The following is a 14,926-nucleotide window of genomic DNA, read 5'->3' on the forward strand; positions in this document are numbered from 1 at the left end:
GTTTGAGCTGAAACAATCAACAGAATATGGATCCACTTTCTGACAACGGATTAATCTCTCCTTTTCAAGCACAAATGCCAAACATTCGCCGCTTCCAGCTTCTCCATTATAAGTATTAGCTGATTTTCTCTGTTTTATATCATTATAAACTGAATATCTTTTGCGTTTGGATTATTGGTTGAACATAACAAAACAGTTGAAGACGTCACGTTGGACTCAAGGAATTTCTGACATTCATTTTCCAATCAAGTTTAAAACAATTAATCCAGAAAATAACTGGCAGAATTATCAATAATGCAAATAATTGTTAGTTAGTTCACTTCTGGAGTTTAACCACCGTTGCTCAAGTTCTTTTGAACAAAGCACTGCACCCTCAGCTCCTCCAGCAGCAGCAGCAGCTCATATGATGTGTGGTCTCAGTGTGTGAATATAAAGCAGTGCGGTGCTGAAAGGGTCATCTGTCCCGGACAAACTGAAGGTCAAACAAAGATAAGTTATTGAGCTTTAAGAAACCGAAGCTGTAACGAAAAAAAATCAAGTTTTGTCATGACTGTTGTGCTCGGATGGAAAAATGACAGCCGGAGCTGTGAAGTGAAGCCGGCAGCCTGGCGGTGTTTGCAACATTTTCTAGCGGTTGAACTAAACAACATGTTATATTTGGCCGTTTGTCTTGCAGATGGAATTTTGTAGCGATGGATTCGATAAACACAGGCAGCCAAATGTCTTTGACAGAACAGCATCAGGCTGGAAACCAGCTGCTGGTCGGAGAGGCTGGAGTTCGCTGCAGCTTCAGACGTTTCACTGTGCAGTCAGCAGAGGGTCGCTCACAGCTGTTAGTGAGAACACGATTTAACTTCTTATCAAGGTTACTACATTGAAAATATTACTCTGTCAAACCCACGCTGGGACAGTATACAACAGGCATCATGGCAAAATGCATTCATTCACAAATATTAGTATAAAGCACAGTATACACACATACAGGTATTTGTGTAGCACTTTATTGTATTCTTATTAAGTGTTTTACATGAGGCAAAGAAATGTAAAAGGTAAATGGACTGTACTTAAATTGCACCTTTCTAGTCTTCCAACCTCCCAAAGCGCTTTACACTAGAGGGTGACATGGGGGTGGATTTTCACTTCTGTCCTGTCCCACTCCCACATACATACTCTAGTCCCATCCTAATCCCATGAAAGAGTAAAAAAAACTACTCCTGTCCCATCCCAATAATAGAAGAATGAGTCCTATGCCATCCCCTTCCCGACAGAAATTTCGGAAAATAGTGTTTATTCATGCATATTTAACAAGTTTCACACATTTATACACTGATTGTAAACCATGTAAGGTGTCACCTGCACAGAGAGGAGTTCAGTCTTTTGCCCAAGGACACTTCGAGGTGCAGACTGGAGGAGGGATCAATCCACCAGCCTTCAGATTAGTATGTGGCCTACTTTACCTCCTGAGCCAAGACGATTTGAAAACCCCAATGAAGAGAAAAAAAGAACTGATTAATGTAGCATAAAAGATAATTTGATATTTTTCTTTGTTCAGGAATTTCAGTGTGTCCCTATAAACTATAAATTGTCGGCTGCCAATTGTCAACCATGACTGAATTTCTTAAAGATTAGTTTCAGACTTGGTTGTCTAGTTATATAAATGTACAACACATGTTCTATATTTTACATTCAGCCTGTGGAATTATGTTCATAATGGACAAATCTGCGTTGCACAATCTATGTAGAGTTAGGGGCTGATGCAGGAAGTAGTGTGCCCTTCATGGAATCCTCTCTCGTACAACTAACGTGTCACCTGGATGCCACCTGTTTTTTATGGTTATGTTTAGGCACATGATATAGCTTTAACCTGCTACTGTACAGTTTTGTTCGTATATCTTTACTGTCAACCTGCTAGTTTTAATACAGTGGTCACAGAAAATAACTTTTTTATTATTTATGATGTTAATGTCTGGTAGGCATCTGGTCACACATCTGAACAATGTCTCTGGTTAAAGGTTTAACATCTGTTCTAGATCAGTGCTCAAGCTATAGTAGACTGAACAACAACAATACTCTTTATACCACATTTAAACCAACTAACTTTTGGTCCATGCTCTAGACTGCAGAGCAGAGTAAAGTGGAGCAGGACGACACGGGAAGCTGTTAAACACGCTGTGATTTGTTTAAATAGACATCAGTGACAATGGAGTGCATGGAGAGAAGTCTGTTGTGAGGTTTAGGGGAGTCATCGAGCCCCTGCAGGGGAGGACATGGATGACCTGGGGAAAAATATGGAGGGGAAACTAAGTTAAATGAATGTGATTTATTTAGGGAATTAAAAAAAAAAGTTGTTGACCTGAATCATTTCTTTTATTTCTAATTCAACTGGGCTGGGACTGGGTTTTATTTTTTGGCCCCCCAGTACAGTAAATGATTGATGAGAATTCAATCCGTTAATGTATGAAGGGAGGCATGAACTTTTTTCAGCTTCTGAAGGTTTCATGACAGAAAACATTGGAGAACCACTGTCATGGCATCATGAAGGATAGCCGACTGAAAGTAACGTTATCGTTACATCCACGGTACTTGATAAAGTTATGTTAGCTTGCATGCCGCTTGCATGTTTTAATTGTTTGTCCCAGCTTCCTGTTTATTTAGTCCATAAGTATTTTCCTACCAAGCACAGGCCTGTAAACAGGTACTTTTGGGTGGCGGAGGAGCTGCATTGCAGGATTCTGCAAGTCGTTGAATAAGACTTTGCATTTAAACAGTAATTAGTTCATTTGACCTCCTTTCACATTATTGTTTAGTTTTTTATTGTTTCATGAAAATGTAATACATATTGTCATAGTTTTTTGCATTCAAGAGTTACTTTTGCGTTTAGTTTTTGTATTTTTTTGTTCATTCGCCAACAAATATTTTTCTTGATAGTTTTCATTGATGAAATTAAAAGTGATTTGCGGTGCCTCTTAACATGAACCTTATCATTGTCCTCTGGTTTTTCCATCCATGCTAGAAAAACTACTCAAAAAAGACTCAGACTCAGACTCAGAATCAAAATAGAGAAAAAAAATAAAGGAATTAATAAATAAAGTGTTATAATATAATAGTTTATAAACATCCGCCTGAGGAAAATTGTTTAGTGGGCGCAAGTTTAAGAACCTTTCTATAGGAGGTCTCATTTAGTCATGGTAGCTAATACTGCTAATGCCAACAGTCCAGTTTTTCTTCTTCTCTATATTCCAAACAAAACAATCACCAAAATACATAATTTCTTTCTTTTATGGCAGAAAAGAACAACCAGGCCGTTGAGTGTACAAAGCTAGTACAAGTACAAGCTACAAAGATTTATGAGCTGGATACATGTTGACTTTTGTTGTTTTAAAAAGTCATTGATTATTTTGTATATTCATTAGTTAGAATCTCTGTTAAGATGCCTAGTACCGTTTGGGTTTATTGAAATAGGTGTTTTAGTGCTGGTTTTACATTTTGAGCAGGACACTTCACATCAGCCAGAGCTTTTGCAACACTGTGTAGCTTTAACAAAGATATTCTGACTCAGAGTCTCGCAGTAAGAAGCAGGGAATTTAATTTGAAAGATCAGTTTATGATAAACACAACACCTACACATGAAGTAAACAGTGTAAAAGTAATTCAACATGCATGTAAAAAACGCTGTATGCGATAATGAATCAGAATAAGGCAGGAGCGTCTGCAGACAGACAATGACAGACATTAAAGTGCTTACATGCAGAGAATAACAAATGAGGCTGTTTCCTTTGATTCTCACAGTCATTTACAGCATTGATTGTTTGCTGGCTGTATGGACAGCAGAGAGGCCGGCTATTGGCTCAGGTCATCACCTTATAAACGCACTCAACGCCTCCTCAATACAGTCACACTGCATCACCACGGATGGATGGAGGGATAGATTAATAATGAACACAAGGGTTGAGGGACATCGACTCATTTTAACTGCTTCTTATAGCTGTCAATTCGGCAGTTTATTTATTTATTCATTTATTGTTTTATTTTTATGTTGCACTTTTATTTATTTTATTTATATTTTATTTTACTTTTATTTACAGTAAAAGTCCAATTGTAAAAGTCAGATTTTTAAAATTTTTCATAGCAAAAATCACAACTCCAAACTCTCCACACTGGGGAGAGAGTTAATAGTAGTAAAAAAGTAAAAAAACACAAAACAACACAATCTACATGATTTTCTCCAGAAAAGGGAATGAAATTTTGTTTGCGATGGAAACTAGGGGCTACTAGGACCAGAATCAAACTACAGCATAACACAATAACTGTATTTACTAACTAAAAAGTGAATATATTGTTAAGGTACCTTTAAATTTTTCTATAAAGAAACTAATAAAACGGGGCACAGTTCAGCTCAGCCGGTAGAGCGCACTCTACGTACAAGGCTTTTGCCTTTGCTACATGTTGTCCCCTCTTTCACTCCCTCATTTCCTGTCTCTTTCCACCTGTCCTGGTGGTCTCCCTGAGAGTTTGCTGCGGAGTCTCTGGGGAGATTTTCTTGAAGAGGCACTCTGCCAACCCGACACTTCAGGATTTTGAGTTCACTGGTCACAAGGAGTAATGCTTACCTTTCGAAAACAGTTATATAAAGTCTTCTGCGCCTCTGGAAGATCTTTGTCAAGTCTGAGAAAATAAGCCTAGCGAAGTCAAGCCAAATTTATTTATAAGGCCCGATTTCACAAATTTGCCTCCAAAGGTTTTATAATGTGTACAGCATACAACACCCTCTGCACTAGATTTAGATGGAGAAACCCCTCACTCCACCCTTTTAACAGGGGGAAAAGGAAGAAAGAGCAGCAGAGGAGGGATCCCTCTAAGAGGACAGACAGACATGCAATAGATGTTGTGTGTTCAGACTAGACCAACACCATATAATTACAGTATGGACAATCATGATGACAAAATAATAATAAGAACATAGTAAATTACTTCAGGTGTTGCCAAACAGTCCTGAGTCACATTGTCTCCTCTTCACTATGAAGACCTGAAAAGGACATGGTCACTATGGAGACTACAGATTTCAAATAAAAAGTCTGTGTTACAAACTGGAGGCGTATAATATATATGAGTGACTACTAGACAGGAGGAGTTTGACGAAAGAAGCTATGGAGAATTATGGAAAATATAGGATCCTTTCTTTAAGCTTGTCTGTGGATCAAAAATGTGAGACCCTAACCTCTGTCCTCCTGAGTGAAAGTTGACTTGACACATCCTCCCCAGCACCTCCTTATACAGACTTTGTCGCTCTTTGCGCTACGTACTTGACTTCTTCTCCTGTCACGGCCTAACAGAAAAATATGGCTCGTAATAAACTGCTGCATAATCCACCTATACGCCTGTTTTTCTGGTGAGGATAGTCTGCAATCCACACAACTCAATTCCCTGCGGAGTTTTTAAGCTCTGAATTTTACCTTTTGCTTGTTCTCTGGTGTATTGAGTAAAGCGTTTTCTCCACAGGCAACCGTTCAAATCCATTTTCCAATCCATCCATTTTTACAATTAGCTACAGTGGGCGAGGAAATAAAATAAATGGCTCACATCTTCTCTTCTTGCACACCTCTTATGGCCCACTGAACTACTTTCTGTCCACAAAACGTCTGATGTCAGCAGGTTTTCAGGTTGGAATCAGTGTGGATTCATTCCAGCTGGATGAGATTTCATACTGCTTACATGCTGCTGATTTCTCATGTCTGGTGTGAAATGTGGTTAGCAATAAGGTAAAATGTAAAGTTTGTCCTGACTGTAGCACTAGAGGAGAGAGGTCATGGGGTCATCAGTAGAAAAAGTAATACTGTCATGACAATTTGACCATTCATTTGAATATTTCATGAGTACAGACCATGATGTTCCACAGAAAAGTTTCAGTGCAGACTGGTCGCTGCTTGTTGGCATATGTTGCACTGGTTGGGCTGATGGCTCAGCCTTTTTACCCTGTAACGAGAGCAGCAAAAGAAAAAAGCTCCTTTGTTTAAATGGAGACTTATTTGGTTTATGTTTCATGTTCGTGCATCTTGTTTCATGTGCTATTTTCCCCTGTTGCTCTGAAGAAGTATTTTTAGACCTCAAAACTTGTTTTTATGACTGAGACGTTGGCAGACGGAGCAGCGAGGCTTTTAAGCAGGTGTAAATCAGGTTTGTATAACGTTTAACACCCAGCAGGCCTGTAATAATCACAGCTGCGGATAAGAGGCTAATGATTTGTTGCTGAGGCTTGTTTAAAACATTTCAAATCAACTGGAGTTATTTCTTTTTGTTTAAACTGCAAGTGTAGGACTCGACCCTGACCTTAAACTGTAACATGATCACACAATTATGTGATGGATATCTTAAAATGTACATATTTTTGACTTTGTTTTACCATAAATATGCTTGTACTACCCACAGTTTTACAGTTCATCACTTAAACTAATCTTTGGTTATAAATACTCTGGAACAAACTTTTTATTTAACTGAAGGTTGTGTATATTCAGCAAAAAGCAGCATTTGTTGAAGTGAGACTTAACAGCTTTCTAGTTGTTAGCTTGTCTCTTAATTTAAACATCTGATTGTTTTCTCCTCTGTTGTTTTAGATCGGTAATACGTCCTGATGCTTTTAAGTCCAGTGTCTGTTTTTATATTGAAGTCCGACAAACCAAGCACAATCAGAAAAGAGATAACAGACTGTAGCTATATGAATGAAATTACATTTGAAATCTTTCTAAAAAAGCAAAGCCAACAACATAGATTAAAAATACAACAACAAAAATAAAGCAAATGAATAAAAAAATCACGGATGGTGCACAGTTTGTCCATAAATAACTTTTTTTTGTAGGGTTTCCCACAATACATAAATCACTGATATTTTAAAATATTGCCTTCTTGCAAAACGGCAATGATGTAATGTCACTCTATCCTCCTTACATTTATGTTCTTTATTAGTTAACCGTCTTTAAACTACGTGGATACACTTAATCATATTTGATCCCACTCCCACTCTATTTGCCCCAGTTTTGTTGTGTGGAAACTATTTAAAAAATGTTGCCAGTTAGAGCTATTTTCATTTTAGTGCTTTATTGAACAGGGACACTAATCATTGATTAACAGAAAACATATGTAAACTGTAAACAAGTAGGAGATGGCTTAGATGATTACTTTTTTTCTGTTGCCCTAGGCCAGATTAAAAAGCCATCATAACAATAGGTTTAAAAGACATGCCATAAATTGGTATGTACAACGTAATAATTATGCACAGAACTGAACAGTTCTCTTCCACAAATAATGCCACTATTAACATGACGGTCAGCTACAACTGATACTAAATAAGTAAATATAAAGAAAAAAGAGCATGATGAGATTTATTTTTTAGATTAACTGATTTTTATTGTTTTGGAGGACAGAACTGAAACATCGCCAAGTAAAACATACATACACATAGCACAGTTTACTTGTGTGTTTATTTTAATGTTTCGATAGGAGGAACTACTTGCCGTAATGTAGTTAATTTTCAGCATGGCGGAGTGATACACGAGTGTTTGGCCGCGGTTTTCTTGTTCAAGTTTGAGGAAGACATTTATGCTGAGTAAATTGTTCTTTCTGTGCTTTGCCTTCAAACCGACATTAGGCACCAGTAGTGTGCATCAGTGTTCACCACAAGATTACAGTAACGTTACCTCCCTAAGTGAAACTGTCAAGCGTAATGGCGCGTCTCGACAGAAGGAAACGGGTTTGCTAGATGCATGTTGCTGGTCTTATTTCCCTCTGTTTTCTTCAGGTTAGTATCCTTCAAAAGAGCCCGTGTTTTGTCAAAATAATTTCAGTTCAACATAAAAGTGGGTACTGTCCTGTTCCCTTCTCAGATAGACGTGTATTGTGTTTATCTCAGTTACTGAAAAACTCCCCTTCTTATGTCATTCTTAGCTAATTAGCTTTAGCTTAGCTCAGTTAAAATGAACGTGTTGCTGTAAAAAAAGGTAACGTTAACTTAGTGGCTCTCCTACTGCTCATAGCAGGTTGGTGTTCACTCTCATGCAATACTTTGAAGTAGTTAAAGGGATGTTTTTTTTCTCTAGCCTCATTTAAACTTCTTCTAGCTAACCTTACAGCAGCTTTCTGACTGGGCTTTCCATTTATTGGCAGGTTGTTAACATGCTAAGTGCTGGTTAGCATCCTTTCCAGACAGAACTTCACCAGGTAACATTAGGCTGCAAGTCCATCTGTTAAAACTGTAATAAATAACCTGTAAGTCTTTGTATAAACAATGCACTTTATTTAATGTAAGCATGATAAAAAGAGAAACTGAACATTCAGAATTTGAGCTTTATTTTCTGACTGGTTGATGTTGTGTCGTAATGGGTATGCCACTATTAAGATGATGGTCAGCTACAATTGATACCAAATAAGTAAATATAAAGAAAAATGTCCTTCTAACTGTTGTTCTTATTATTTTCTATATTTATATCCTTAGAAATATAGTGGTTAAGTCACAATTTACAGGCCTTGCAGTGAGCTGGTGAATCAGACAGGCAATAAATAAAAACCTTTTCCTACCGTGCTTATGCGAGGTTGCTGTTGTTTAGGATCTGTTTAAAAACAGCAGATGTGTAGTGGTCTAATGACTGAGTGTCATATGGTTGTTTTTTTGGCAGCTAGTTGGTTGTGCTCAAGATGTCTTGAGTATTTATGTTGTAACAACTAAAGCTGAAATAATAAGTTGTCTAATCAATCGGAAGAAAATAAATTGGTGATTATTTCAATAATTGATGAATTGTTTGTCTTTTTTAACTATAAAAACCAAACGATTGCTGGTTACAGCCTCTCAAATAATCATCAAGTAAATGAAATACATTAGGGTTTTGGACTGATGATCGGTGTAGCAAGGGGCAATTAGAACCAAGGTCTACATACTTACAGGACATCACCTCGGGTACTGGGAAATTCTGACAGCATTTTTCACCATATTTTGAATGTTCATAAAACAAACAAAGAATCTTAATCAGATGTAATAAATGGCACATTCATTGATGATGAAAATAATCTTTGCAGCAGTTGCAGCCCTAGTCATCAATTGCTCAATCTGATTTTGCTGCCCTTTATAGATAAAAGTCTGTCTTTAACAGATGTGCTGGGGATAAAAGTTCATGTACTAATTTCAGTTCTGACACTTTGTATTTGTGTGTTCCAGATCTATGACGCAGAGGGGACGTTACAGCACTTTATTGATGGTAATGATCCCAGTAAGTCGAGCTGGATGAGGTATATCCGCTGTGCCAGACACTGTGGGGAGCAGAACATGATGGTTGTACAGTACAGGTAAGAACAAGTCTTAATTCTTTGACCCACATTTGGTGGATGCTTGTCATCCAAAACTGCCCTCTATTGTACCAGGAGTTTGTGAAAGCACTGTATACCAATACCCTATAATACTAAAATACCATGAAACACATTTTTAAGTTAAGTTAATTTTAGTAGGCTCCACTTGGAACATTTGGTCTCACCACTGGGGACCCTCAGATGACTGAAAGGAGGGGATTAAGGACAAGAATAGGGGTGATTGACTGTGCTAGAGATACCTATTACATCTCTATTTCAGAACTATTTCAAAGGATTTGCAGCAGTTATCAAAAGTTTCTTTAAAAAAAGAAATAAATTCAGTTCTTCCCTTCTCTTGAGTTTAATTTATGATTATATCAGGTGTATACTTTGAGCATTTTTTGTTTATTTAGAGTCATCTTTAATTTGCACCAAACACTGCCTTTAGGCTGCTCACGAATAGATGATGTGGTCACACAGTTAGACAAGATAAAATAACATTTTGGATTTTGGCAGCTTCAGCAAACATTAAAACGACCATCATACCAACAAATAAATGGACTGAATACACCAGTTCCCCCAGAATTGTCTTAAGCCGTGAAAGATACTGTAATTACATTAAACCTTTACACATAAGGTCAAATTGGCATCTACAAACTGAAAACCATTAGCAGCTAACACTGTAGTTGCTGCTTCAACAGAATAAGGAATATAGAAATGCTAGACATAACACAGAAATGTACTTCTAATTTAAATTTTAATGGTCCCACAAAAGAAAGCTTTTGTTAGTTGTCTTACATTACCCCTAATGTAAGAAAAAGCCAGTCAGTCAGTGTGGTGTACAGTTTATTTAAAGAAACACAAGAACGCATTTTAAGAGTTAAGTAGTGAATTCATTGAGAAACGGCCAATAAAAGCACCTCTCCTTACAAAAAATGTATAAATGAAAAATCATCATAAAACTGAGTGACTCACAGTGTGACTCATTTACAATATTAAAATCAATTATTATGAACTTACACTAGTAAGCAAAATTCTAACAAAACAAACAAAAATACTAAAACAACTAAAACATCAGTTATTTTCCACACCCCTATACCCCGGACTTACTAAAAAGGGCTCAAAATGTCCGTGAGAGAGCCCTCACGCACTTGACAGTTTGACAGTGGGACAGTGTGTGATCTTTCACTGATATTCTGTGATTAGACAATATTTATTCAGCAGTATCTTGTCTGTGTTATAAGGACTTAACGACTTAACTTTCAAAAGAAAAAAAGATTGATTAACAGACTTTTAAGAACAGACATGTCTGAAAGTATTTGTTTATTACTACAATACAGTATTTGTATATCAAACCTTGGTTAGATGGAGTAATGTAAGTTCTGTTTAGTAAGTACCGAAAAAGCATCAAATGTACATAATCGATAGGCAAACATTATACTCTTCAAAACCAAAAGCTGTCACAATGTCACAACTAAAGCTCTGCTGCTGTTGTGACATTTAGATAAAAGAATCTCATAAAATGCTGTAAGCCTTATCTGCTGTGGCTTTCTCTGCATTTTCTTGTACCCATGCATTGACTTCTTCTTCATGTTTTTTCTGTAGTTCATTGATTTCTTCATCCAGACTTTCTGCGTTTTCTTCATACAGATTCTGTTGAAGCTCATTCATTTCTTGTTCTTGTTTCTTCTTCAGTCTGTTGAAGTCTTTCTCATACGCTTAGTTCATGAGCAGGTTTTTCATAATGAGGTCATTGTTTTTTTGTTGCTTTTGCTTCATGTCCTCCATTTCCTTGTCGTGCTTTTCCATCAGAGCTGCAAAGTCTGTCGTATATTTGTTTATGAACTCATTGAATTCTTCAGCTTGCCTTCTGGCCTCCTCTGCATTTTTTCTTTTCATTTCCTCCACTCTTTTCTCATAGTTTTGTTGTGCCACTTTCCATTCTCTTTCCTCTACTTTTCTTCTGAGTCTATCTTCTTTTCTTTTGTTTTCATATTCCTTTCTTTCCTGCTCATATTCTTCTCTGAGCCTTTTCAGTTGTGCTTGTTCTTCCTCTTGTCTCTGTTGATCTTCTCGATATCGTGTCTCCCACCATTCTTTTCGTTCTTTCTCCCAAGCCTCTCGTTCTCGTCTTATGTCTTCTCTATTTTGCATCAACTTTCTGTCAGCAGTTACGTTTTTTTCTGATTCAGATTTTATTTTGTTCTCCAGAGCTTGGAGTTGCTGTTCCCACTGCTGTCGCAGTTGTTCTTCTTGCATTTTTGAATTTCTGTTGTCTTCTTTCCTCTTTTCCTCTTCTCTCCTCCTTTTCTCCTGTTCTTTGTTGATGTACTCTTCTTTTTCCTTCAGTTTTTTGTCTCTCTCTGCTCTTTCTTCTTCGGTCTTTTTCTTCTTTGCTTGAATTTCTTCATCGTGTTTTCTTTCTAGCTCCTCCTTCTCTCTCTGCATCTCTCTTTCTTTCTCTTTCAGGATCCTCTTCACTTCCTTTTGTATTGCTGCCTCAGCTTCTTGGAACATCGCTGTGGTGTAGTAGCTACCTCCATTTTTCTTCCCCATTGTTTCTACATAGTTCAACAGCTGTCTGACTTGTGTTTTATTTGTTTGATCTTTGTTATTGAAGACCAGGTATCTTCCTCCACAGTCAGCAATCAGTTTTTTGACAAAGCCGTCACTTTCTTCTTCCATGTAACTCTCCATTGTTTGATATGTTGTATGTGAATATAACAATGATGAAGTCTCCTGACTTCTTGCCAAAAGTCCGCTTGATCAGTTTCTTTTTCCTCTTGTGTAAAGCGGCCGATCTGCACCACCAGTAAAAGTACATGAGGTCCTGGAGCCAACAGGCTGATGCATTTCACAAGTTCCTGTATAACTTCATCGTTGGACAGTGTCGTGTCGTACAAGCCGGGGGTGTCGACCACAGCGACAGGCCTTCCATCAATCTCTCCCTTGGCTTTTTGGCATTGCGCGGTCACTGACTTCATGCAGGCTTTAGATTTGAAGCATTCTTTGCCCAGAATGGTGTTTGCAGTGGCACTTTTTCCACAACCAGTCTTCCCAATCAGCGCTATCCTGATATGCTCTCTGCTCTGATTCTGATCATGTCCTGCCATCTCCAGTTGAGCCTTACAACTAGCCTTTATCTGTCGAGGCTTGACAATCATTTGTTTTGTGAAGCATCTGGATCCCGCATCTGTCATCTTTTTCACAGTATGCAACACCGTAGAGTCCTGCTGCTTGTCCTTGATGTTGATGACAATGTAGCGTCCTCCACAGCTCTGACAAAGCCCCTGGATGTCCTTGTTTTCTTTTAGAAAGCTAACAACAGCTGGATCTGCAGAATCTGCCTCCACAGTGAACAGAATCATGGTGAAGTCATTCACTCGAGAGCTGAATGTGTTTTGGATGGTCTCTAACTCCTTCTTGTCTCCATCAGTGAGGGGACCCACAGGTAGGACCAGGATGAAGGCATGGATGCCCTCAGGATCAAAGAGGGAGAAACACCTAAATGTATCCCTCTTGACTGTCTCCTGAGGTTTTCCATACAAAGCAGGCAGCTCCACCACAGAAACCCGACATCCACACACCTCTGCCTGATTTCTGACACACTCTGAGTCAGCAGGTGGACCAAACTTTCTTTCTCCCAGAATGGCATTGGCTGCCAAAGTCTTCCAGGTTCCAAATCTCCCACACAACACTAAGTTGAGAGGAAGTTACAGATACTGTCATGGGATCATCCCCTCCAGTACAGTTTAGATGTCGTCCCCTGTTGTCCCACACTTGGCCATCTTTTCAATGAGTTCTTTAAGATCAGATTCTGATGGATCTTTTCTGTCGAAGTTAACTCTGTGCTGCCTTTGTCTGCAGTCTCGTGTGAGTTTATCTACTGCAGAATACTTTCCTTCCTCGCTATGTGTAAAGATGACCATCGAGTATTTAAAGGCATCTTGACCAAAGAAGCTCAGAATGAACTTTAATTTTTGTCTATCCTCTTCACTGAAATCAGAAGGCTTCACTAACAGCAGCAGAACATTTGGTCCAAGGGGGCAAAGAGCAACACACTTTTTCATTTCATGTCTCACTTTATCCTCAGGCAGACTGAAGACGTCTGAGGTTTTCACCATCGTTAAGGATATTTTGTTACACTCTCCTTTAGAGACTGTACATTGAGTCGACATTTTCAGAAAAAGAAAATCTTTCCTCTCTGTCATGAAGTTGGTTAGCATTGTCTTTTTATTCTGACTCTTTCCAAACACCACGATCCTGAGTTCAAATGCTGTAAAACAACAACAAAGAGCATTACAAATTTCCACAATGACATTGAGCACATTGTTATCTGCTTTCCATTTAAATTTGTAATTCATGCATAACGTGAATGTCAACATCGTTAATTTCTTCCATCTTGCAGCTGGCTTAAAGTATGTTTAGCACAGTAACTTTTATTCTACCCGGTCGCCGTGGTTTTAATGTGTTCTTACTAACTGCATCTGTGATATATATTGATATGTGTCACCAGAATTACCGTGTGCTGCAGATGCCATGATGTCACTTTGATGGAAACTTGTCAGAGAGAAATTCAAGCAGACAAGATGTTGGTGTCTGTTGGATTTCAGGAAACACAAGATAACATTATCTTGCAAATAAGTATTTATCACACAGATAATAATTATTGAATGGTAAAACATTCTCCTTTACATCCTGTAAAGCAAGCTCACTGAGTATAAAATACTACTTCCATGGTGTACCAGAATGCTTTGTCTATAGATATTTGTTTAATTTTTTTAATTTTTTTTATTTAACCTGTCCTGCCCAGCAGCCTTGTATAGAGTATGATGACCTGGATACCATATTGTGCCAGACAGATTTTACTTTAACAAGAGAGTATAAATATACTCCTTTCTCTGTTTTATTATTTATTTAATTATGTATTGATTTGTCACCGGGCCGGACAGGGGGCAGACACGGGGATAGGGGGGCACAAACAGACAGCACAGAATGCTTTGTCTGTAGATTAAATAACAATGAATGCCCAATGCACTTGGATAAACCATTATGACAATAAGCCAGTCTTTAACAAACATCTATATCTTTTATCTTCTTTTATACTCTCTCGCGGCACTTACATGATCTGAAATGATAGTGAATTGTTATAATTATCGTCATCATGCAGGTTTGATATATGTAGAAACACGTTATGTGTTGAGTTTATGAAGTTCTAAGGAAGCGCTGAATATCTAGCAGTATCTCCGCCATTGTCTTGTTGTGTCAGTGTTGTTATTGCTGTGTTATTAATGCTGTAGGTGAAACAAGCGCTGCACTGCATCTAAAAAGCACAGGGAGGCGTCACATCGGCCCCTGTGAACAGGCACTAGGGCTGAACGATTAATTGCATTTGTGATATTATCGCGATCTAATAAAACGAGATTTTCTAATCGCTAAGGCTGCGATTACACTCTGTTCACATGACACCCAAGAGTAGGGATGGGGATCGAGATCCGGTTCCAAAAGGACCCGGTTCCAAAATTTCTCAAAACCCGAAAATCAATAAGGTTCGAGCTTATCGATACTGCTATCGAGACTTGCGGGCTATGATGTA

General features: G+C 38.1%; 1 protein-coding gene and 1 pseudogene across 4 annotated transcripts in view; one reads left to right on the plus strand and one right to left on the minus strand.

Annotated features, from left to right (window-relative positions):
• The window catches only part of prdm6 (PR domain containing 6), a 106,379-nt gene that overhangs the window by 29,814 nt on the left and 61,639 nt on the right, over positions 1 to 14,926 (plus strand). For all 4 annotated transcript variants that reach the window (XM_038703811.1, XM_038703813.1, XM_038703812.1 and 1 more), the window contains exon 5: positions 9,203 to 9,330. In XM_038703811.1, coding sequence (XP_038559739.1) covers positions 9,203 to 9,330 — 128 coding nt within the window. The remainder of the gene's footprint in view (positions 1 to 9,202; positions 9,331 to 14,926) is intronic.
• On the minus strand, positions 9,937 to 14,074 carry LOC119891863 (annotated as a pseudogene).

The sequence above is a fragment of the Micropterus salmoides genome, unplaced genomic scaffold (genome assembly GCF_014851395.1).
Source record: "Micropterus salmoides isolate LMB-PRFRI ecotype aquatic unplaced genomic scaffold, ASM1485139v1 Ms_hic_scaffold_7, whole genome shotgun sequence".
In the NCBI taxonomy this organism is placed as follows: Eukaryota; Metazoa; Chordata; class Actinopteri; order Centrarchiformes; family Centrarchidae; genus Micropterus; species Micropterus salmoides.